Genomic DNA, 23838 nt, shown 5'->3' with positions numbered 1-23838 from the left:
CCACCATTAATGGATAGATGTCTGCTTCCTCCTGTGCGGTGATATGGCTGGCAGGTGTTGTTTTGTAGAAATAAAATAGTTCCTACATGAAACATACTATATGAACTGTCCCCGTAAATACTTAACAGTTGAATTATACCAAAGACTTTGAAAGAAGAAAAAGAGAAAAAGTTGCTAGATTCAATTTTGTCTAGACAGAAATGTTCACTTTTGTTAATGTGACTGTTTCGCTCCTCTCCTGCCCACATGTATGACGTGTCTGTTAATATGTGCAATGTTATTGTGTGTATGTGATTTAATATATAAATGGTGCATAATGTATGTGAGTGCAACACAGACATGAAAAAAACGTATCCCTTATTGCATATTCATAATACATTTGATTAAACCAAGAGAACACACTAATGGGTATACAGTATTTAGAGTGTAGAACACACTAATGGGTATACAGTATTTAGAGAGTAGCTTAATCAAAGTCCAATTGAAATCATAATCATCACCTTTTTCTTTGCATTCAAAAAACATTGTGAAAATGATTTTTAGATTACTTTTGTCAATGAACTGCTAAAGGGGAAAAACTATGTTTTGAAAAGCACAACAGAAATGCTTCTTTAGCCTCTCTCTTAGTGGATGGGCAGGGTGACTGACAACAGACCTAGCAGAGGCAGCAACAAAATCAAAACAAACCTCCACTTGAAAAAGTAGCTTACAAGCAAAGAACACTGTTGTGTTGGCACTGTTATCTAACTGCAGTATAAAGCAAGAACTATTTGTCTGTATTTAAGTATGTTGTTCACAAATCTCATGAACCCTTCATCCAATCCACTTTACACTTGGCATGTGTATTGCTGGGGACCCAAGGATATGCAGTGTCCAATTTGATAAAATGTGGACATCAACACGTTCATGTAGAACAACGTTTAGTTATAAAATACGAAGGACAAAACCTGTCTGCAAAATCGTATATATTATATTAATCTTTGTTAACGTCCATACAACATGAAATTCTAATGTCTTAAGACATTTAATATTTTGTCAACCAAATCTTCATTCCAAGCAAAATTTAATTATGTGTGTCAGATGTAAGAGTTCAAGGTACTTCTGAAGTCATATTGACGTCTGGTGCCAGCTAGGTACTAATTTCACAACCAAACTCGTCTTTACTTTCCTGGAGTCAAAGAGCGTGAGTGGACAGCTGACAGCAGCGACACAATGCCTTTGCAACTCAGACTATTTAAATCTGCCATGCAGGTGTATAGCTCAGGATTCAATGAAAAGCAATGCCAAGCATTTAGGCTGTATGAGCGGTTCTTGAGACAGCAGCAGTACCACGGGACAGGCAACAACAGGCATGTTTTGAACGAGCACTGCACTGGTTAAAGGAAAAAGACGACAAGGATTAACAGCTAAACTGACAGATGCTGACATTTTACAGGTTGGTTTTTACCCTGTTCAGTGTGCTTTGGCTCACAAGCTAATAAGCCTGCAAAATCAGCAATCATTAGCAAGCACTTTTCCCTTGATGGATGTTTGTTTGGTAGTCCGATCAGCAAGCTGAGGTGAAACACAAGACACGTCTCCATGACTGTGAGAGGAGAAGGAGACATTAGCTAAAGGTTTTCTGTGTCAGTGCCTCTTTTTGTGTTTTGTTCCAGGCGTGGTTGACTAACTGTTGAACAATAATGCATACAGCCTTATCTTACTGTCAGAAGATGTAAATGTAATAATTTGATCGGCTAAATGACAAAAAAAATCTGTCTATGTAGACAGCTGTATTTCAGTTGGACTTTAAAATTGAGTCTTCTTTGCATTTTTTATTGTTCTCTTTTATATCTCGTGTGAGATCCTTGAATCTTTTGGATTTAACTTTAATAGGTACGATACAATATTATAACATAGTTCCAATACAGAGTATAACACTGATGAATTGCACAAAGACTGTAAAGCTAATTTTCAACTCTTGCTCCTAGTTGGGCCTTTACATAAAGACCTACGGTGTTATTAAAATACTGAATTTCAACATCATCAAACTATCTCATTATTCACTCATACTCTTGTAATTTTTCTTAATTTATTATTCTTTGTGTTACATTGTTATAATGGGACTAAGAGATAAAGGCAGAAAAAGCATTTCATTGTGCAGAGAAACTGGTTTTTAAGAGCGCATATGAGATTAACGCCTCAACTTTGACTGAACAACAGCCACTGTAGTCACAAGCAACAATTATAGGATAATGCTAAAGGCTAAAACATGGTGTAACATTAGCATCAGTAGAGATGAGTCATAAAGGCACTGAACTGATTCAGTTTCAAAGCAATATCCATCAAAAGTTTGCTAACACAGCCACTACAAGGCACTGGTCATACCCGACCAAGTTGTAACTGCAAAACCCCTGAGAGTACTGAATTGAGCAATGGATTTAACATTTGGAAGAAGATGACTGTAATACCTTAACTACAAATTAAAAGAGTCAAAAACAGTTTCTCTCAGCAGAATTCCATTCTTGGCAGCATGCTGAATGTATGTTGTCTCAATTACTGAGAATGAGATGCTCTGCTCTGTTGCAACTCCGCCTGCTGAACACGGAGTTGTCAGAGTGCTCGATATCTTGTATACAGCTGGTCAGAACCTTCGCCATCTTTCTCAGCGTGGGCAGCCCCTAACCTCTTCACTGTGCAATCCCTACAATTAGACTCATCATCGCAAACAAAAGCAGCACACAGAGGCTCACAGGAGCCTGACGCTCTTCACTCAAGTGTCTCCCACAGCTGCCGATTCAGATAGAAATAGTCACTGAAGTGCTGGGGGATGTGGCGCAATGGGCTTCTTTTCTCTGTTTGGAATTAGCAATGCCACAGACAAGTGGTTGGTGCAATATGTAACATATAGAGCCGAGCCATAACACATAGTATTTACTGCAGTCGAGCAAGAAAAATGCATGCTGTTTTTTGTCATTTGAGCTATGCTTATGGTGGTGAAAGATTTCTAGTGGCGGTTTTATCTCTTACATCATCTTAAGAAACTATTAAATCTCTTCTTAACAAAAGGGCAGGGTTCAGGAACCTGCATGTTTTATGCACTTTGAGGTTGATCCGCGGTTTAGACTGAGTATTTTTGCAGCAGTCTGTGCCTGTTCAACAGCCCTTCATTTCTGACTTTCCAATTTCTCACAGCATTTTTGCACAAGTGTAACAAGGAAATATGATTTTACTCCTTCAGTTATTGCTCAATGTGTCAAAAGAGGTATAAATATACTAAGTCAAGACTATTTTTGCATCACCTGTGATTATTATACTGGCATCTCATGCTCCTGCCTGCTAATGTACCTGTTTCAAAAGAAAAAAAAAAGGTTTTTATGATTCTCCAAAACTGGCTAGTCATTTTGATGACCTGATTTTTATACTCGTTCCTCTGTCAGAGAGAGCTTGCAGTAAGATAGCCTGCAGCCTCTGTGTTGAAACAGAAGGCTAGTACCATATGAAGATTATTTGCCCTGAGCTGAAAACATTACACAATGTCATCATGAACACAGCCTGTTCAGAACCAGTCATGTAGGAGAGGCAGGAGAAGAGGAAGGGGAGAAGAAAAAAAAAACACAGCAAATAAACCAATCAGAGTATTTAGCAAATAAATTTAGTACCATCTGCCACGCTGCAGCAGCTCCTAGGAAGTCACCCTACATTGAGCTGCAAGAGTACGAGGAAAAGCCATTTGGATCCCATTCATTTAGTTTCCCTCAAAACGCACTGGGGAGTAAAAAGAAGCTGGTGTCCAGACAATTTCACATCTGCTAATTGTGAGCTACACTGATCCACCAGATTTTATCTCGAGTACGGCTAACACGCCACGGGTTAGAGATTAGACTGGAAAGCCGTTGGAGAAATTTACAGAAGCTTCAGTTATTCTGCCACAGAGGAGTTTCTTTTCTTTTCTTTTCTTTTCTTTTCATTTCTTACTCACCTTGGTTGTTTTTGATGGTGAAATTGGGGTTGTTGAGCATCTCCGGGACTAGACGGTAGTCAAAGTAGTGACCCTGGATTGGGTCGTCTTTGTCCACTGCACTAACGGTCTGGATCACCTGTGTTGAAAACAGACAGTACGTTTACATGCACAGTTTAGTCAAGCTGCACTTATAGCTTAATTAGGTCATGTTATTAGACTACTGTCCTTGTCCCAGTATGCAAGCATCAGGAGAGAATCAATGTATTGATGGAAGTATGTCTGACTCCACCATGGTAGGTGGTTATATGCCAACAAACCGAAGTCGTCATATATTGCAGCTTTGTCAGTGGACTTCCATATCTAAATATTACAATTTAGTATCCACACTGGCATGAATAGTTAGGTTTAAACGACAAAGTCATGAGTGGTTAGGATTAGGGGATGAAGGCAAATGGGTAGTTGTAGAAAAAGCAAAGACAAAACACAAACAAGAGAAAACACTGGACCCTTAGGGGTGCCTGGTGGCTCAGTGGTTGGACCGGACCCCCTGTTTACGGAGGCTGTGTCGTCGCTGCAGTGGCCGCAGGTTTTATTCCAGCCTTGGCCCTTTGCTGCATGTCACATGTAGCAAAGGGCCCAAGGGCCTACAAATTTATGCTGTTCGACTTACAGGTCAAAACCTGGTGCAGGAGCTATGGATCATGCGCAGAATGCCTAGGCCCCTTCAGGTCCAGTTGAGGTGTATACATAAAAAAAGTCATTTGACACCAAATCGCATTGTTTAGGTTTGTTAGTCCGACTTCTAAAATGTTGACGGATTTCGGTGGGACTAATGTGTTTATATGTATTTTGAGTTCAGTTTAAGCCAGACTAATGCAATAATTTGACTTTTTCTAACACCACGTAAACATACTGAGTGAAGATAAACAGAGGAGGGCTCAAAGTCATGAGAGTGCCAGCCTATTCATTACTCTGTTTTTTTTTTTTTTGCCTCCGCAGATTGCCTCAGTCTAATACTGGCTGGATCACACCTGATGAAATATATGCCCTATTCATTCCCGGAGTTTGTGATTATTATCAATGAGGTCCTGTCGAGTCTGGCACACTTTCAGGCTCCTGGCTCTATCTGTTAATCTGTCATCATAGGTCTTATCGTGCTGTACGTCTTTATGATTGATTGGAAATTAGAATTCAGGCCCTGCAGGACCCTTTTTTCCCCCACTTCCACTCTTTTCAATAAAGCTCTCTATTGTACATACACAGGTCCTCCTGAATGAGGTCGATTGATGAGGAGGAGAATGCTAAGTACTTGTCCAGAATTTTTGGCTGGGGGAAGTATTGTGCCATCTGGAGGAGGACATGAAAGACAGTCTTGAATTATGATCTGGTCTGATCAATCCTGACTGCTTTCATTTTCCCTTTGCACCACGCACACTGTGTCCAGGGAGGACTGTCGTAGGGAGAAAGGGACGGCGCTCCCACCTCTGTAGTTTCCCAGTGAAATAAATAGGCTATAATTCACAGTGGCCAATCATTACAGGGGAGGAGTGAGAGACAGAGAGAAAGGGAGAGAGAGGGAGATAGATCACGGATTTGAAGAATGAGCCACTTCTTTCCTTACCTGTCCAGGTTTTCCATTTTCACACAGAAAGGCCTCGTATTCCGTGGCAAATTCAGGGGCATTGTCGTTAATGTCCATTACTCGGATAGCCACAATCGCCCTTGATATCTGACTGTGGTTTCCTATAGATTGATAGACAGATAGAGAGGGGGGGGGGGGGGGGGGGGGGGGGGGGGGGGGGAGAGAGAGAGAGAGAGAGAGAGAGAGAGAGAGGGGGGGGGGGGGATGAAATCACAGAAGGGAAAAGACAGGATATAAATATGAAAAGACAATGAGCATAATAGAAAACAAAAAAAAACAAACAAGGTTAAACATGGAATCCCAGGTAAATCCTGTGACCTAGTTTTAATTTCCTTTATTTTCCATCTTTATTTCTCCCTTCATTTCCTGAGCTGATGGGAGGACACATGATAAGCCACATCAATCTAAATTTCAGCCAGTATCGTTGGCGCAAAGAAGATTCCAGGCAACTGAAAAGGGGGAGAAAAAAAATCTCATCCAAAGTGCTTTTGAAAATCCCCTGTACACTGTAATGTTTAAAACATGAGGGTTAAAACATGCATATTAATGAGTCATTGGTAACTGAAGTCTAAAAAGACAATAAAAGGCAATTTAATTAGATTAGATTTTGATTGGAATTATTCATCGCTGGTAATTGACAGTCCCTTTCGAGAGTCCCTGTAAACTGTTGTATTTATTAATCAGCATTGCAAATGCCAACTTTTAAAGCAATGATGTATTAATATTGCCTCGAGAGGACTGTGTCACTGCGGCCAATGACACTGCTGTGTTTTTATTTTATATGCTATTGAGTCATTTATTTATTTGGGACCATGAATCTTGCTCCTACCACTCATTTTAGCCAATGGCAAGCAAAAAATAATTGTATTTTTCCTTTTATTAAAAATGGCCCTAAATCATAATAATCTGGTAAGTGTTGACTGTTAACATCTTTGGTTTAAAACTAGTTTTAAATTGAGACTATGTAACTTTTGCTGAATGGCGGCCATTGTAATTACAAGATAACCCTAATCCTAATTTCATAAAATTCTCTTGAACTAAATGCTTCCAGTACATCATCATGTTTATTCATGACATGTTAAAATGTAGCAGGAGCATGAGCAGAAAAAAAGTCATAAAGTCAGCAAATGTACTTATTAATGCCATAAAGAGAGAAAGCATCTATCTACCTAACATTAGCTGACTACCACAAGCTACTGGTCACATCATACAAAGCTGTAGTAGCAATCCTGAATGTTACCAACTGAGCTCGGATGTATTTTATTGCCTATGAGTTAAATTTTGTGAAAGGATTTTTGGAATTTCTTCTTTAAAAATGTACATAATCCCACTTTTTCCGCAATCCTGCAGAAAGATAGCTGATTGTTGAGTCTCATTTCAAGGTCATCAAATACTGACTTACTCGGATGTCTAAAGCCCATATCAGACCAAAGACTATGATGAGACGAAACCATTTTAGAATGATGCAGAAAAAAGTTGCTGCGATGAACTCAAGTCTGTCAAAGCTTCATGACAGCATGTTTGCTTGCTGCAAATTCTCTGACAACAGCCCTCCGTCCTCACAGTATCTGGTGTCAGATGGTGGGTCGCTGCTACTGCTCGCTGTATGATATCATGTCACATACACACACACACATGCACATACTCATTAGCACTGGTTACATAAAATTATTGTGGTACATTTTTTATATCTACAGTCCATCTGAAGTTCAGGCTATTTTGTGTTTTCACCGTTTCACCATTACACTCTGGTGTAAACTAGCAGGTTTTCAGAACATTGTCGACCAGCCCATGCTGGATGCATGATACATGCAGTATGCTACATGTATCGTCTTGCCTCGTAGTCAATCTTTGGTCTGAACTGGGTTTTAACCACACTGCCAATCCAAAGCATCAGTATTTGGCAACCGAGGATTAACCCTCAACAATCAATGTCCCTGCCTGTGTATTAAGTTGTTTGTTTTTTTTTTCCTGTTTCTTGTAATACGCTATCATTCCTTTTTTGGTTTTTTTTATAGTAACTTCTTGTTCAGATTTCTTCACTCCCTGCCCTTGTGTCTTTCCCACAATGTACTCCATGTAGGTATTTAGTATATGTGCTCCATGTTCTTGTTAGTTCATCTTAGTCCTTTGTGTCTTACATTTCAGTATTTCTCCAAGTAAAACTTCTTTGCTATTTGATCTTGCTCTGTATTTTTGAAGTCTTCAGTTTAGTGTTTTTGGATACCTCTCCTTGTTTATGGACCAATTCCTTGGAACTCTGCCTGTCTAGTAAACGTCTCTTTACCTGTTTTTGTGTCAAGTCTTGCATTTGAGTCTTCCATCTGTTGTACTATGTACTTTCTCCAGAATTACACGCTACACCTTTAAATGGTACTTGTCTTTTCCGTCTTTATTGTAATAACTTTTTAATGAAATCGAGAGCAGTGAACAGGATGCCCCAGAAAATCAAGTCCACCAGACGAGCCAGGATATGAGTTAAAAAAGAGGTAAGCGGTGAGGAGAGTGGAAATTGACAGTCTGATAGACAGTGATAGATGGATTAGGGCAGAGGGAGAGAGATGGAGACAGACCCCCCCCCCCCCCCCTAGAAAAGTGACTTTACCCCAGCAGCAGACAGGGAATAGAGTCTGATTAGTCAGATGTCAACTGGTGCGAGGCGGCAGAACGCGCCTCCGTTTGGGTGGCAAATGGCATCGGGATAGAACTGGGAACACATCTATTCCTCTTCACGCCAGAGAAGACACCGGCTTCCCTCCCATCCGTGAAGAATAGCAAAACTGCCATATTTATTTTGGCAAATTCCTATTAGGTGTTCTCGGAGATGCCACTATCTCGAGCCACAGTTACTTTGCCAAGAGGCATGAACACACGCTTTAAATGTATGGGTGCAAGAAATGACAAGGCAACCGGCTTATCAAATGAGACACATTCAATTCCTCCAACGGGCTGCTACGATGGTGGGATTTGTCTGTGCTGCACGTCCAAAACATTATGACAGCATTTGGGCTTTCATTTATTCTGACAATTAATGTGTGTTTCCTTTGATTAAGGGAAGAAAGGGACAGATAGAGGATGAGACAGGGAGGGAAGGAGAGGGAGATAGAGCGGAAGAGGACAAGAAAAAAAGTTACAAGCTGTGTAAATTTCTATTCCAATAGCTTTAAGGGGTACATTAAGCTTTATCACAACATACAGCCCCCCTGAAACAATCTGTATGCAAATAAAGCCTTACATATGGTTTGAGCTGTTTGTAGCTCTGCCGGCAAGATTTTCTACGTAGTCAGTGAGTTTTGCGGTTCGCAGATGTTCTTTAATCTGTAATGGATGCTGGCGTTGGAGCAATCCACTCTGGAGCATGTCTTTAAAACTGTTTATTTGATACGTCTTAATGTTCTTGCACTTCCCCAAATTGACTACTGAGCTGTTTAATTCAATCAAAACTCAGCAAATTAACGTATTTAATGCCTCTGTGGATTCAAATGCTAATTGTTTGTGCCATACTTGGGGAGCGATTAAAAGTGCCGGTTTACAAAGCGCTATACTGTTCAACAGTGGATTGTGCATAGCAGGTCATTGACTCCTTTGACTGAGACAACGCATGAAGTGGCTCTGGAGACAGAGATATTGTGCGTGTCTCCCTGCACTTCTCAGGTTTTAAAACCTGCATGCCAATGAATGTCTAATAGCATGTTGATTTTCAAAAATCGGGAATTATGATTCACGAGGGAACAGTGCTCACAGGAGGGTGAGAGAAGAGTCAGGAGAGGTTACTTACTGACTTCTGTGGCGGTTACTGTGATGTTGTGCCACATGTCCGTCTCCCGATCCAGCGGTTTGGCCAGTGTGATCTTCCCATCATCCACGTTGATGTTGAACTGCCTCTCCAGGTCCGTGTGCCGATCGATGAAGTACCTACAAAGACAATCAATCACCAGAAATTTGAGACAGAACTCTAGTTCGCAAGTTCTCAAAACAGCATCTTTTGCAATCCCTTGGGTGTTGTGGCTAACATTGCCTTATCCATGAAGAAACACCTGTAGATGAATGCACAGTAAAAACAGCAAGGCATCAATAATTATCTAAAACCACATCCACACTAATATGACTAACGGTATTTTAGCAGCATTCCAGAATTAATCTCCAATATACAAGTAGTTCCCACTAATCTGATTGGTCCACAAGACATTTAAAATGTACTCAGATCTGCATGGCAGCTGACCTGTGTCATCACTAAAAGAATTGCACGACCATTTCTTAATCACTGCTCTTGGAGAAATCATATGATTATCATACAATTTCCGGCACGAGAAAATGGGCATTTTAAAATAGTATTGAAGAACATCAATTTCACCACAACAAAAAGTGGAAACTTGCCAAAAGAAAATACAGCTGACATAATGAAAATTAGCAGCCAACTCGCGAATGGTGTAAACTATTAACTGACACAAACATGGCAAAAAACAGCATAAAAAAATCATTCTTGAAGTTTCTTGCTGAGGACCCCACAACCCTCCTGTGTCATATGTGCCCCCTTCCTCAATGTTGAATCCAAGATAGAATCACATTTTTTTGCAATTTTCACTTCATTGCAATAAAATGAAATAAAATAAAAATAATCACCCCTAAACATCAACATGCATTGCAACTTTTTGATTAAAGCTGCTGTAAAATCAGGCAATATATGACACAAACAATCCCAAATCCAGCCTGTGAAATCCTGGAGGGACTGTATAATATTCTGGCTTGACATGCCCGGACTGATAGAACAACAGGGAAGCAAATGTGGGTGTCTGCATTAACATTTTCAAAAAGTCTCTCTTTTTGTTTTCCATATCAAAAATACAACGTCTGGGTTTTCAAACTATGACAAGACAACATTTTCTAATGTCTCCATTGCAGGGCTTTCAAAACACCAGAGAAGTGTGGACACCAAGCTAAATGTAACAATAGTTCATTTTAAAAGAACCCCCTCGAAAACGAGATGATACATCTCAAGGGGCTATCCTTTCAATAAATTTAAATAGAAAACAAAAACATATCAGTGTGGATATAACTTTAGGACTAATTACAGCCTTCACATGAGCAGCAGGTGACATTTACGCTGAATAAGGTCCAAAAAGCCCTCCCCCTGATCGCGGTGACACCTCCCCTCAGCAAAAAAAAAAAGACCATTAGTACATGTTATGTCAGGGTAAGAGATAGGCTGTTGTTAACCCTATTTGCGATCTGTCAACACTCAATGGCCCCCAAAGGCTTTGCATTAATGAGTTAGGACAGCATTGTGTCACACATGAGCTCCAACAACAGAGAGGGCTGTGGGAGGAGATAATGGATGTAATGGAGATGAACCAGTGACCGGCCTGTTATGTGTGACCTTGTCTGATCTAAATGATTTTGTTTGCTTTTTTAAGCCACTAGCCACATTGGAGTCCTTGTCAATAAAACAGCACAAATTTAATGAAACACTGATTCAGGATATATTTGTAAAGCACTTCTTTTTTGTGATTCTATTTCGCTGTGACCCTGCCTTTGACACACTGACTTTTTTTTAGAGTAGTACAGTTTAGAGAATACAGTGGCAAGACATGAAACTCCTCAGAGAAGATAAAAAAAAAAAAAAAAAAAACGAAAAAACTCCAGCAGTGGGTATGAAATTGGAATGCACATAAAAGAGAATTTTTCCGATGCCGCTTGAAGCTGTGAAATCGCTCCTTCCGCTGCGCCAATTCTTGGGACAAGCCCACACAAAACGAACTAAAAAAGAATCTGTCATTATGGGTCATCTTTGGTTTCACACTTTCATTTGCCATTATGTGTGACTGTCATAAACATCCTACTCACCTAAAAACACTATGCCGCGATGATTCACGTGAGCTAATTACACCATGTACTTCACGTACCTCCAGGACAAACTGCCTCCTTTTCTCTCTCACTCTGTCCCACTCTCACATCTCACAATCTCTACCCCTCTCTTACTCACTCAATAGTCAGAAAGTATTTCTTTTCCATCCAGCTGGGTCTCTAGCTTTTCCTAATCCAATCCCCCTATCCAATTCTTTGCAGGCCCCCCTTCCACACACAAGCATCCGTCGGCCACCAGGCGCCCTGCTCACCCTGCCTCCCTTCCTTCCTAACCCTGGGTCTTGTTGCATCTCACAGTGGAGCTGCTCATCCCTATCAGTGTAGACCTGTTGGCAGGAACCCTACAGTGTTTTTTATGAGAGAGAGAAGAGAAAGAGATGGAGAGAAATAGAGAAAGAGCACCAGAGAAAGACAAAGTCACAATAACAACAATTTATATGAAGGAGGGTGCTGCTTATACAAGAATGATAGGAAATGAAATAAATAAACCGCTGGCCCAGATTCCAATTGTTGGGGAGATGTACCGAGCCGTGACATTTCCATTTTTGAGATGAAATGGTGTAAAATCCTCTAGACGCCGGGCTGGGAGAGGTCCATGAGGACCCCCCTCTACACCCCCTCACCCCACCCCTCTCTTTCTCTCTTGCCCTGCAGACGCAGAGCACTTTCAAGACAGGCAGACAGCAGCAAACCACCTGGGAGCAGCCTCTCTCCTGCAGACTGAGTGGATCCCAGTCAAACTCTGACAGCCTCACGTGGAAGCGGGGAGACAGACCCTGAAATGTTCTGCCACCTGTCACTCAAACTGACAACGTGATGTGAAAAGAATTAAAAGCAAATAAAAAATGATATCCGGAGTCGTACGTGCGCGGTTTTCCTGAGTGTGATGAGCGAGTGTGTGCGCGCGTGTACCTCTGCGCGTGTCGTTTCACTTTTCACAGGCCTTTTAAACACCGTTGGGGGCTGACCTCGGTCTGACAGTTAAACATTGCGGCGTTTGTGCCGAATATTAGAAAGTGGTAAAGTGTTCCTGCAAATGACGCAACAGACATCGAAATATACTCAACCTCAGTATAAAACAAACATAATGTGCTCATAAGAATGCATCTGTGTGACAGAAGCTGTTTGGTGCATGAGAAGAGATAACCATAAGCTGTAATCAGTGAGATCATGATGTTTTATTTTTTTTACCTTTTAATTTATGGTCCTCTGGTGCATTGATGTGGTGTCTCGGCGCTATGTTTGTCACAGATCGCCTGCCAATCAAACAGTGTGGCCGGGACAAGGTCTCTGCTTGAGTTTCTGTGGGTGGCAATCTTTTGCCTCTTAAGCCACGGTGGCTATCATTGCTCATGCAAACTGCTGGCCGATTTTTCTTTTCCATCACATAATGTGGGCTGAAGGTTTTACTCTAGGAAAGATTCAGCAGACACTGGTGTAAAAGCCTTCATAAACTAAATTTACAATAATGGTTAAACTGAAATTGTGCTACATCAGTAACATGCAGCAACAAACATCTCCATTATTATAAAATAGTCTTAATTGCCTCAAATTTAATGTAAGAATTAAGAGCAAAAATACTGAAGCAAATATATGTTACTGATTTTGAAACCTCAGTTGGGGCGTATAATGAACTGGGGTGGGAACACAACATTCTCACTGCGGCATTCCACAACATCTGCCACCATCAAACCTCGAGCATTGATCACGTTGCTGTGGGATGGGCTCTGTGTCCCAATGAGGTGCAAACTGACACTGATTAAATCTGACAGAAAAACAGTGAACCAAGAAATTCCCTGTGACCTCCAGTTCTATAGATTCATGTCAATCAGAGACACCAAGGCTTCTTGTTTCGTCCACTAGTGCAATTACTTGTGCATTTAGCATCAAATTGGACTGTAAATATATGCAAAAGGGTCTGCCAAATTTAAGGGGCACTCCACAGATTTACACGCATCACGAGCACTAGTCAGCATGGAAAAACAGATATAGTAACAGTAACGGCATATTGTCATCTGTGGCTTTGGAGGGGAGCTCTCTTGAGTCTCTCTTGAGTTAAATGGTTAATGGAGTCAAATGAAAAATCAAGTTGTATTTTGGATAATGTGGTAGCCATTGTTTCCAAAACTCTTGACCATACTAAAGAATAAAAGTCAAGCATGAAAGTATGTTTCCTTGTGAGTCTTTATGAAAATGCAACTAAACTGCTGGAGTAACTTTGATGTAAGTAACCGGTTTAGGCCTGACAAAAAACAAACAAATATTGTTTTTTTTTTTTTTTGTTTTTTTTAAGAAACAGTGTACCTAAAATTCCCTTAAACTTTGTTACTCTTGATTAATATCAGCTTATATGGCCACAAGTGACAATAACATGGCAACAGTAAAAGCTTTGTTTAACCTTAGAGGCTGTTTTTATTCGCTGTTTGTATGTACTGTTCCTATGAGAAATAATGCACTATAATTTGTTTATAACCCACATAATCGTGAGCCAGGAGGCTTTGATCATGTGACCTATGTGCTGTAGGTTGTCAAGCCAGGTGATGTAGTGTAAAGAGCGACAAACTGGATGGATGGGTCAAAGGACTTTGACCCAGGAAACTGCTGTTTGTCTCCCAAGTGAAACCAAAAATTATTCTAAGTTATGTTTATAACTGTGAAATGTTGTGTCGTCATGTTGTGTGAAACCAAAAGTCAATGTTGCGTTATTTTAAGTTATGTTTGTACATAAAGTCATATCACACTTACACGTTACTTTAAGTGGGTAACGAAATGGCGCCCAGCCATGATTCATTTTCTAAAGCTAACCTAACTAGTAGGGGCATTGCTCCCATAGATATACAAATCTTGGACATAACTTTTTGTAAGATTATATACAAACCATTGCATGAGAAAATGTTAAACAGTAGCATGAGAAGACAAGAGTTATGAAGCAGGTAATTGACTCCGTAATGCCAGTTACAGCAATTTCTATCTAAAATTCGCAATTATTAGCCAACATTAGACACCATAAACTACTGCTCATACCAGACCAAGCATGCATGTGTTGGGAATACTAGTATATTTCATTGATTCGTAGTGTGTTTTAATGCTTATGAATTCTAAATTAAAATTGTATGAGGGCTAATGTATTTTTTTCTTTTTTAATTTTCTTTTAAATACTTATGGCCATTTGAGCTGTTATAGCACAGAAATGAACTCGCCATTGCTCTCTGAAGGACCGACACAGCCAACATGTATTCTCATATTAAGAAACAGTATATGTTATAAGCTAAATGATAGACAAACTATACAATATTTACTATGCCATTGTATTGTCAGGCTAGATGGTATTTCTACACGTTTTGCATTGTCACGAAATTGGTGGCCTAAAGGTTAAGCACCATGGAAAGGTTTCTGCTTAAGTGTTTGAGGTTGTTAGTGCGTATTCACACCTCTGTATGTGTGCACAGTAGGTGCTGCTCTGCTCTGTTAGAGTGTGAATGTGTGTGAGTGACTGAGTGCCTGTACAAGTTGGAGGGGGAAGAGAGAGGTGAAAAGATCGAGAACAAATGTTTTTTTGTTTTTTTTTTCTGCAGAGAACAAAATGCCTCTGTGACATTCTTGCTTGTTATTAGGTCAGTAATTCCACAGGGAGGACCACAGATGTAGAACTAATTTTTTGCCATCCCCTGAATGCTGACCGGTTGTGTTTTAACTCGACATTTTATTCAGGTTGGCCCTTTCCCCGGGAAGGTGATTTTCTGTAAGAGTTGAAAGTAAATCATAAATAACAAAATATCAAAAGTTGTACAAAATAGGCCTTCCTGACATGAAATTTCCCTTCATTTCAAAACCATCTAGTTTACATGACTGCTTGTATTACCATATGCAGAATGTTAGCTGTCAGCTGTGCTAAAACAACATAAAGAAGCCTGCAGTAAGAAACAAGCTTGACAGAATTCCATTACAATTTCCCCCCCCAACGACAAAAGAAAAAAAGGAGCATGAAAACAAAAATGTTAACCAAACATGTTTAAAATCATTTTGTGATGCTTTTCGCAGTATCAATATTTTGGAGTAAAATACAATCACAGCTATTCTATGAAATAGCGGTTCATGTCAGACAGCAACAGTGACTGCCAGATGTCACATTGCTTTTTATTTGTGATCAGTCAGGTAGAAAACAACAGAGCACAGGCTCCAGAGAGAAGCAATACTGAGGGAGTGTTTCATGGAGTGCACCTGAAATGTTGTTGGTTGGATGCATTAAGTACAGCTAAGGGGTTGTTTGTCTCCTGAGTGCAGAGGACATGGCAGCCCACCAGAGCACTCGCCCCGAGTGGTTTAGACTCAGACTGGTTTAGTCTGGTCCAGCTGGAGGGGTGATTGAGACAGAGAGCAATTCGGCTCATTCAGACGATGGTCAAGAGAAAGTCCGCACTCATGCTGCTATTACTGCCGCCACTCCTCTGCCTTACAGCTTTCTTTTAGAGCGCTCCTTCTCCACCCAACTTTTCAAACAGAAAGTTAAAGAGTATATTTGTAGGCCAGGGCCACCAATAAGCTTTCTGGGGCCCCTGATGTTTGGGCTGGTGGTGGGGGGAGGCAATGATGATGTTCAGCCTAAATTTAAGCTAAAAGGTTACACAAGTCAATAAACCATTGTAACTGATAAAAATATAAAAATTGACTTTAAAAAAAACAACAAAAAACAAATGTTTTTTTTCATCAGATCAATTAATAAAAACACAATCAAAATATTAAAAGAAATAATAGTAATACAAAACATGCTGATCCAAACGATTTTTCAATGTAGAAACATGAACTATTTATTTAATATTTCTTTATTCTCCCTAAGTGAATTATGTACATTATATAGTTTTTGATACAAGGTACTTTTGTATGAGCAGAGTGCAGAGGCATTGTGATAGTTTCATCATTCGTTCCGCTTGCTTTTACACTGCAGGTAATGTAGTGCTATGAAGCCATTATGATGACGAAAGCTTTTTTCTTTTCACAAAGAGTGAATGGGAGGTCCATTCTTAAGGGTAAAACCATCTCTACTGAAAATTGTAGGAGTTCAATCTCTTTGTATGATTTTAGTTTATTTTTTAAACAAAAAAAAAAAACAAAAAAGCTCTCGACCTTTTCAGGGGCCCAGGCATCTCTGTGGGCAAGCCTGTTTTAGGCTAATAAGTATAATTTACGGGTGATTTGTGTAAAGAACAACAAGATATAACACATTCACAGATGTTTTCACAAGAATTCTTAGTTTCACACCTGTTTTCTGGACACATCTTAATACACCTCCTGGAGTTTTATGGTTATTAAAATAAAATAAACACTTTTTAGAGCCAAAGAAATGAGATTTTTCCAAAATAACAGATGTAATCCCCTTGTTACTAATAAAATACAAAAAAAAAACTATATTTGTTGATCACCTGAAAAATAATAGACAGCTATTTTGATACTTTATTTACAATATATATAATTTCTTAATCAGAAACAATCTAGTTCCCCTTTCTCTAGGGTAAGGATCTACTGCTTTTCTCTATTTCATATCATAGTAGACTGAATATATTGAGCTCTATAATGCTGGTCAGACAAAACAAGACAATTGAAAATGCCACCTTGATTTTTTTTTTCACAGTTTTCTAATGTTTCATAGACCAAATCACCAACTGCTCAGTCAAGAATAACCATTACAGTGAAAATATTTGTTAATTTTAGCCCCTGTACGTACTGCAAACAAACAAACAAACTTTCACAGTCTAATTATTTGGCTTATTTTCTAGTGAGGCTTTGTCCATATTTTCAATTATTTAGATCCTTCTGATCATGTAAGAGGCATTATTGAGGCTGCAGCCTTCTGTTAGTCAGTATATCTGCAAGGATTAAAATCTTGCAGACTGTAATCATTTTACCAGCCTGAAGCTCGGAGTTACAGGCTAATACAAATGTAAAATCAACGTCTGAAACGTCGTATTAAGCCCTCCATAACAATAGCTTGTTTCATCTTATCCCCCACAAAGAAAACACTTGACATCTGTGATAGATCATGCTCATCTTGAACATTTACAGGGAGGTTAAAAATGTAGTACAGTGTTGAAAGAAAATCACATGTTGAGGCAAAACAATTTGTTGTGACAAAATGCAAACTGGCAAGAAAATGTCTGGTTGTGTGTGTAATCTTTGAGCAGCTATTTCCCCCCGCTGATCAGTGGCTTTACAGGAGTTGGCAGATGATTAATGCAGCATTCTATTAGCCACTTATAACTTCCTCTTCTTTCTCTTGGAGAATAAAATGGAAAGTTTGAGAATGAGTGGTATTAAAAAATCCAACAGTTCTTTTAAAAAAAGGCTCTATTCTGCTTGTCTGACTGCAGTGGAACTTTGTGGGGCCTGACAGCCACACAAAGCCCCCGAGCAACAGTCAGCTGTGAAAATAACAACTTCTCCACCAAACTGTAAAACTGGTGATTATAAGCATAATGAATACTGTAAGTGAATGACCTCAGGATAAATAATGAAAATAAAGTGAAAAATCTGCACAAAGACAGGTGACCTGGTGCATCAAGATGGCAGCCTATGACTTTGTACTACATTATGCTCAAAACATTTAAGTGCCATGACAGGATGTTGATATCTGGACAGAGTCCTGTGAAGAGATCATGTCAGCAGGGGGGCGGCTTCTGCAGGCATTCATTTATTATTTAGTCACTTTGTCTTTCAGTAATGATGCATCGAAGGAGGCGAACAAGAAAGAAGGCAAACCGAATTATTAATACTGCACAACATTTAAAAGAAACAGCTATTTTGAAATTGTTAAATGCAAAATGCTGGACTTTTACACACTTAAGATAAAAAACAAACCCTGATCTACAATGATAGCCCTATCCATGTATGTTTCCTTCATCATTTTTTTTTTTATTACTAAACCTTAAAAAGTAGAAAAAAGCAATTCATTTAGAGTGGGGCTGCACAAATAATTAATTTCTTTTTAAAAGGTAAAATGTGTCACAACCTACCATTATAAATGGACCATTGTGGTGCCACAGAGAGGCATCACTCTTGTATCTGAGACATTAGGGCATTTATTCTATAAAAAATAATTACAATATGATGTTTTGCATATTGTGTAGTGTTAATTTAGAGCTGAAATGATAAGTTAATTACTTAGTTGATCATCTGTTTAATCCTTTCAGTTATTTTTCAATAAAAACATGTTGAACTATTTTCAGGTTCCGACCTCTGTGTGAGGATTTACTGCTTTCCCCTCCAAACTGAATATATTAAAGCTTTGGCCTGTCGGCTGGATGAAACAAGACATTCAAAGACGCCCACTGCAAATGATTCAGAGGTATGTTTTTTTGAGATGTTTCCAGAGCTGTGTAAAACATCCAGAGTCTTAATAAAGCAGCAAATCACTATTTGCTATGAAAAGACATGTAGAGTAATGGAATTGTGAGCAAAGATTGAAGTCATTCTCACTCTGTGTGTGTTTTTATCCAAGCTCCTCTCAGGGTTTCTCTGATTCAATTATCGTGGCAGCCCTCCACCATTAAAACAATTGCCATCATGTATTGATTTTTAATTATCAGAGCAGGACCGTTCATGAGGAGCATCATTGGAATACATATACAGTTTGGTTATACATTGTGTAACACTCTGCAAACTAAGAGTGCATTCTGGGCACAGACAGAGCAGTGAAAGTAAAACTTAATTGTTCATCACTATGGCTCTTAAAGTTCTGCAGTAGCTGCTCCTCTCATCCATCAACAATATCTGTTCTGATCAGCTCTGACTGGTTATCCATTACTGGTTATTCACCCTGTGAATCAAACTCAGAAAACCGCTGCTGAGGAAAAAAAGAACTTGTGACAAGTTCCACCTATGCTGTGGTCATGGACTTGCAAAATCATCCAATTTTAGACAGCAATATTAAAACAAAGGGACACACACATACAACAAAAAAAAAGGGCGCATGGTAATGAATCAGAGTCCCAATGTGTGCAGCCCACTGGCCAGCTAATCACTATGGCTCTGTACTCATATGATGGTTACTGTTGATAACATGGCCGGATGGCGTCGGCACCAAAGCATAACACCCACCCTCCGATTCCTCCACAGGTTCACTCTTATAGCTCTGCAGCAGTTTTGTTGTTGTAGCATTGTTTGCGCTTTTAGCACTACTAGCTGCGAGCTGGCTCAGCCACCCCCATGTTGAGAGCCGTGTGCTCCAAATGCTGCATGCAGCTTCTTTAGATTTAATGATATATTGATTGGACTTTTGTGCACTATCAACCTAAAGAAAACCATGATATTAAATAATAATAGCTTAGTACATGTATGTTTCTCCATTGTTGGTACCTCACCTAAATATAGACCAAAAGACTATTTGTACATTTGGAGCAAAGTTGATTAATCAGTTAGTCAAATGGCACCTATTTTGATAACTGATGAATTGATTCAATTAAGTTCTTGTTTTTTTTTTTTTTACTTTTACATTTTTTCAATCCAATCAACTGGTCTCTGTCTCCCTCTAAGAAGCACAGACTCGCTCAACAAATCTAGGAGTGCTGTGATTCGAAATAAGGACAGAGAGAAGTAAAATATGTCAATAGACATGAAATATACTTCTCCTTTATCAGTGAAGGGACATCATCCAACCCCGGGGCTCAGTTCCTTCTGGCAATCTCATCACTAAACATGAGGATGCCACCAGAAAAGGGAAAAAAGAAAAAGTAGAATGAACGGACCCTGCTCTGTAGCCCCAGCCAATCTATGAAACCCAGCCTCCTCTCTGCTCCCATGCAATTACACACAACCTGTTGACTGTTGTCGCGGGAATGCGGTCAGCAAGTCACTGGAGAATTAATGAAATGCCAAGATGGAGGGAGAGAAATTGCCTGTATAACCTATCCTCAAGGTGCCCTTGTGGTATTTCCAAGAATAAGTCACACAAGAGGAGAATACACATTCAAAGTTAAAGTTGTATTGCCTTCAACTCATAATCGACTTTTTTTGTACATGTGTAGAAATGAGAGCAATCATTTGGTTGCTTTCTTACTGTTTAAGACAGTGAAGAGATTTAATTCCATGCCTCAGTATCAACCCTTTTATTAAAACAACTCATTATATTCTGAAAAGACTATACAGTTAACCTGTAGTCTCCCTCACTTCTTCAGGTTACACTAAAGAGCTTTTTCTTTCTCAAGTTGGGTCTTCATATCACTCTGATCCATTGAAAGCATACAAGGCTCACCTGACAAGGCTTCCGGTAGAATCTGGATCTCTGGCCGTGACCGTGCCTATGACCGTGTTGATGGGAGCATTCTCATTTACTTCCAGTAAGTACACTGGTTTGAAGAAAACAGGGGGTTCGTCAGCGTCTTCCACCGTAATCTTTACTGTAGCTGTGTCCTTGAAGGGCCCGCCACTGCCGGGCTCAGAGCGGATGTTGGTGGCTTCAACTTTCAGGGTGTAGGCTCGCTTGCTCTCGTAGTCTATTGACTGTAGGAGAGACAAAGAGAGATGTGGTCAAGGACTGCTTCATTATACTGCTTTACCAAATCACACATGTTAAATCTTGTGGTACATTTACTCAAGTACTCTACTTAAGTTCAAAAATGATAAATTAAAAATGGGTCGTTTTCCGTTTTTTGCTTTTTGAAATGAAAGCAAATAAATGAAAATTACTTTGTTTTTCAATATCCCATTTGTTAATCTTGATCAAATAAAGGAAAGTTGAAATACAGGCCACGGGCCAAATTTGATTTTATTATTTAATTTGTCTGATCTGCGTGACCCGGAAGTTCGTATTTTTGATGCTCCGAAATGAGTGTCATAAGATTCTGTGCTCAGCACAGATTTACATTAGAAATGAGCAGAGGAGGCTTTTGTATCAAGTATGATGGTGGTGTAATGATTAAATTTACTTTGATACTTGAGGTATATGTTGCTAAAAAAAAAATAAATACACATATGTCCTTTAATTTAAATGATGAGTTCATATGTCCACTTTTTTCAGAGAATTTCTTTCACCAATATTAAGATTAAATTGCTTTCTACTTAATCTGAACATTGTGGCCATACTGTATTTGATGCAGCTTTACAAAAATGCTATAGTGAGAAATTTGCATTCATGTGCAATTGATTACAATTCCAACTTAAAGCCCCTGTGTGCAAGATTAAAACTTTCTAACTTTGTTGCCCACCATTGGTCATATTTTGAAAGATGCTGAGGCAGGCAGCAATGCATGCTGATAGCCCATCGCTGAGCAGTGAACTGTGAGAGCATCTGGACAGTAAACAATTGTCTTGTTTTTCTACTTAAAGAATCAGGTAAACATAATCATTGAAAAGACGTTTTAACAACATAACCATCACACACACACAAACACAAGCACACGCACGCACGCACACGCACGCACACGCACGAACGCACACACACACACACACAGGGAGCTTTAATCCGGAGAGATAGAGTTTGTGAGTGACTGTGATAATGTCTATGGGTTCTGTCTATCGCGGCAAACAGAATTTATTTGATCATCATTTTGATTTAAATCAAAGAGGCACAATAATTGTACATTTCTGAGTTGCACAGCCTGGAAATATTTTCCAACCTTTATCGGCATGAAAGAACACAAATCTCCCTGTTAATGCTTTCAGTGACAGCAGATTATTAGAGCTTTCATACGGCTATCACAACCAGCTCACATAAAATAAATGAGAGCAGGTGCTCATTCAAGACTATCAACAAAAGGTGTAATTTCCCAAAGAGAAATAAAAACATTTTGGTACAGGACGTGTCATTGTGTGACTGACATATCTGTTTAATCGCTATTTTCAATTGCTCTGCAGTATTTCCTTTACAGATGGCTCATCATTAATATTTAAAAGAGAGAGGAGAGCCACAATTTTAGTCTCTAAGCATCTCTGAGGACACCCCAGACTGTCACAATTTCATTCGGAATCACCTCTGGTCGCTCTCATACTACAAGAATAATGGGATCAAGTCACTTCCGCGCTCCATAACCAGGATTTATAGGGAAATCAAAACTGGGCCTTGCCGCTTGAGGGGATAGGAGCCAGCTTGGGGAGGGAGAGGGACTAAGAGGAGGGAGATGAACAAAACGGGAAATGTATTCAGTTCGAAAAAAGATGGAGAGAGCAAGAGGAAATGTCCCTGAGGTCAGACAGGGCCACTGCTGAGAGCTCTGGGGGTTCGAGGGGGCAGGTGGGTGAAGGGGTGTCTGGGGGTCCAGATGCGAGACAGAGACAGCCGCTGTGGGGACACAGGGAAGCGACCTAAGGCTTTGACTTCCACGTTCTTACACTCCTGGCTTGAGGGCACTGGTAGACAGACAGAGCCCCTGAAGCCTCTCCAAGCCCCACTCCTCTGTGGTCACAGAAGCTATTTGGAACACTTTCATTATTAACCTCCCGTTCTTCCTCTCCTCCTCACTCCTGACACTCAGCTCCCCCCGTCCGTTCCTTCCTTTTCTCTCTCTGATCCTGCCATCTGTGCTGAGAAAGTACATAGTGTGGCTGGACCTCGAGCCAATGGATTACACTTAAATTCAGAGGGCAGTGGAGAGGAAGAGCCTGTATGAGACTATGGCTGGGTAGTCAAAATGATTATGTGGAAATGGAGAGAGGTGAAAGTTCCAAGTTTTAATATGATTTTTTTATTTCAAGTCATTTACTGGTACAAATGTTGGTTTAACTGTTTGGTGTCCAGCAGAGGTGACACTAACTGGCACTTAACTGTAATTTAATACTGTAATACTAGCTATTGTATTGGAAACATCACTGTGCATGAGACACTGGAAATTGTAACAACAAAAAAAAGGAATCTCTCCTCGCAACTAAGCTGCATCATCTCTGGTAACTCAAGGTAAGATACATCAAATGCCATATAAAAAGCTACATCTTGTCTTGTTGCTGTTGCCAGAAAGAATGTTGGCATTGTGCATTACTATACAATGGATATGTTACATTTGTACGTCTAACATGTATCATGTAAGCATTTCAGAATTTGACAGTATATTAGCTGATATCGTCATCTGAAGGTGAAAGGATGACTGATGGCGTTACACCCAGGTGAGACACCTGCTTAGCTGCAGACTACTGTTCCACACCAATAAACAACAGGGGCATTTTAGCCACCATACATGGGTGTTTTACAGCAATGTTGTTGTGTTTCAACCAGCATTTATTGTGAAGCAAAAAGCATTTTTTTATTTATTTATTTTTTTTATCAAGACATTGCATTTCCTGCCAAAAATAGGACAATGGTGATTGTTGGGTTTTTTGTACCAAGATGTTGCTGAAGTAGTGCACAAAACACAAATGTTATACCATGTCATCACTGCATTGCCAGCAAGTATAGTGCCATGAAAAG

General features: G+C 39.7%; 1 protein-coding gene across 1 annotated transcript in view; it reads right to left on the bottom strand.

Moving 5' to 3' along the window:
• The window catches only part of cdh8 (cadherin 8), a 78527-nt gene that overhangs the window by 4418 nt on the left and 50271 nt on the right, over window positions 1-23838 (bottom strand). The window contains exons 5-8 of the mRNA XM_042486256.1: window positions 20695-20942; window positions 9364-9500; window positions 5565-5686; window positions 3962-4079 (exon numbers count right to left, since the gene is read on the bottom strand). Coding sequence (XP_042342190.1) covers window positions 3962-4079; window positions 5565-5686; window positions 9364-9500; window positions 20695-20942 — 625 coding nt within the window. The remainder of the gene's footprint in view (window positions 1-3961; window positions 4080-5564; window positions 5687-9363; window positions 9501-20694; window positions 20943-23838) is intronic.

Source organism: Plectropomus leopardus, chromosome 1 (assembly GCF_008729295.1).
Source record: "Plectropomus leopardus isolate mb chromosome 1, YSFRI_Pleo_2.0, whole genome shotgun sequence".
In the NCBI taxonomy this organism is placed as follows: domain Eukaryota; kingdom Metazoa; phylum Chordata; class Actinopteri; order Perciformes; family Serranidae; genus Plectropomus; species Plectropomus leopardus.
The sequence above is the reverse complement of the archived record's forward strand: the minus strand, read 5'-3'. Positions and strand labels throughout refer to the sequence as shown.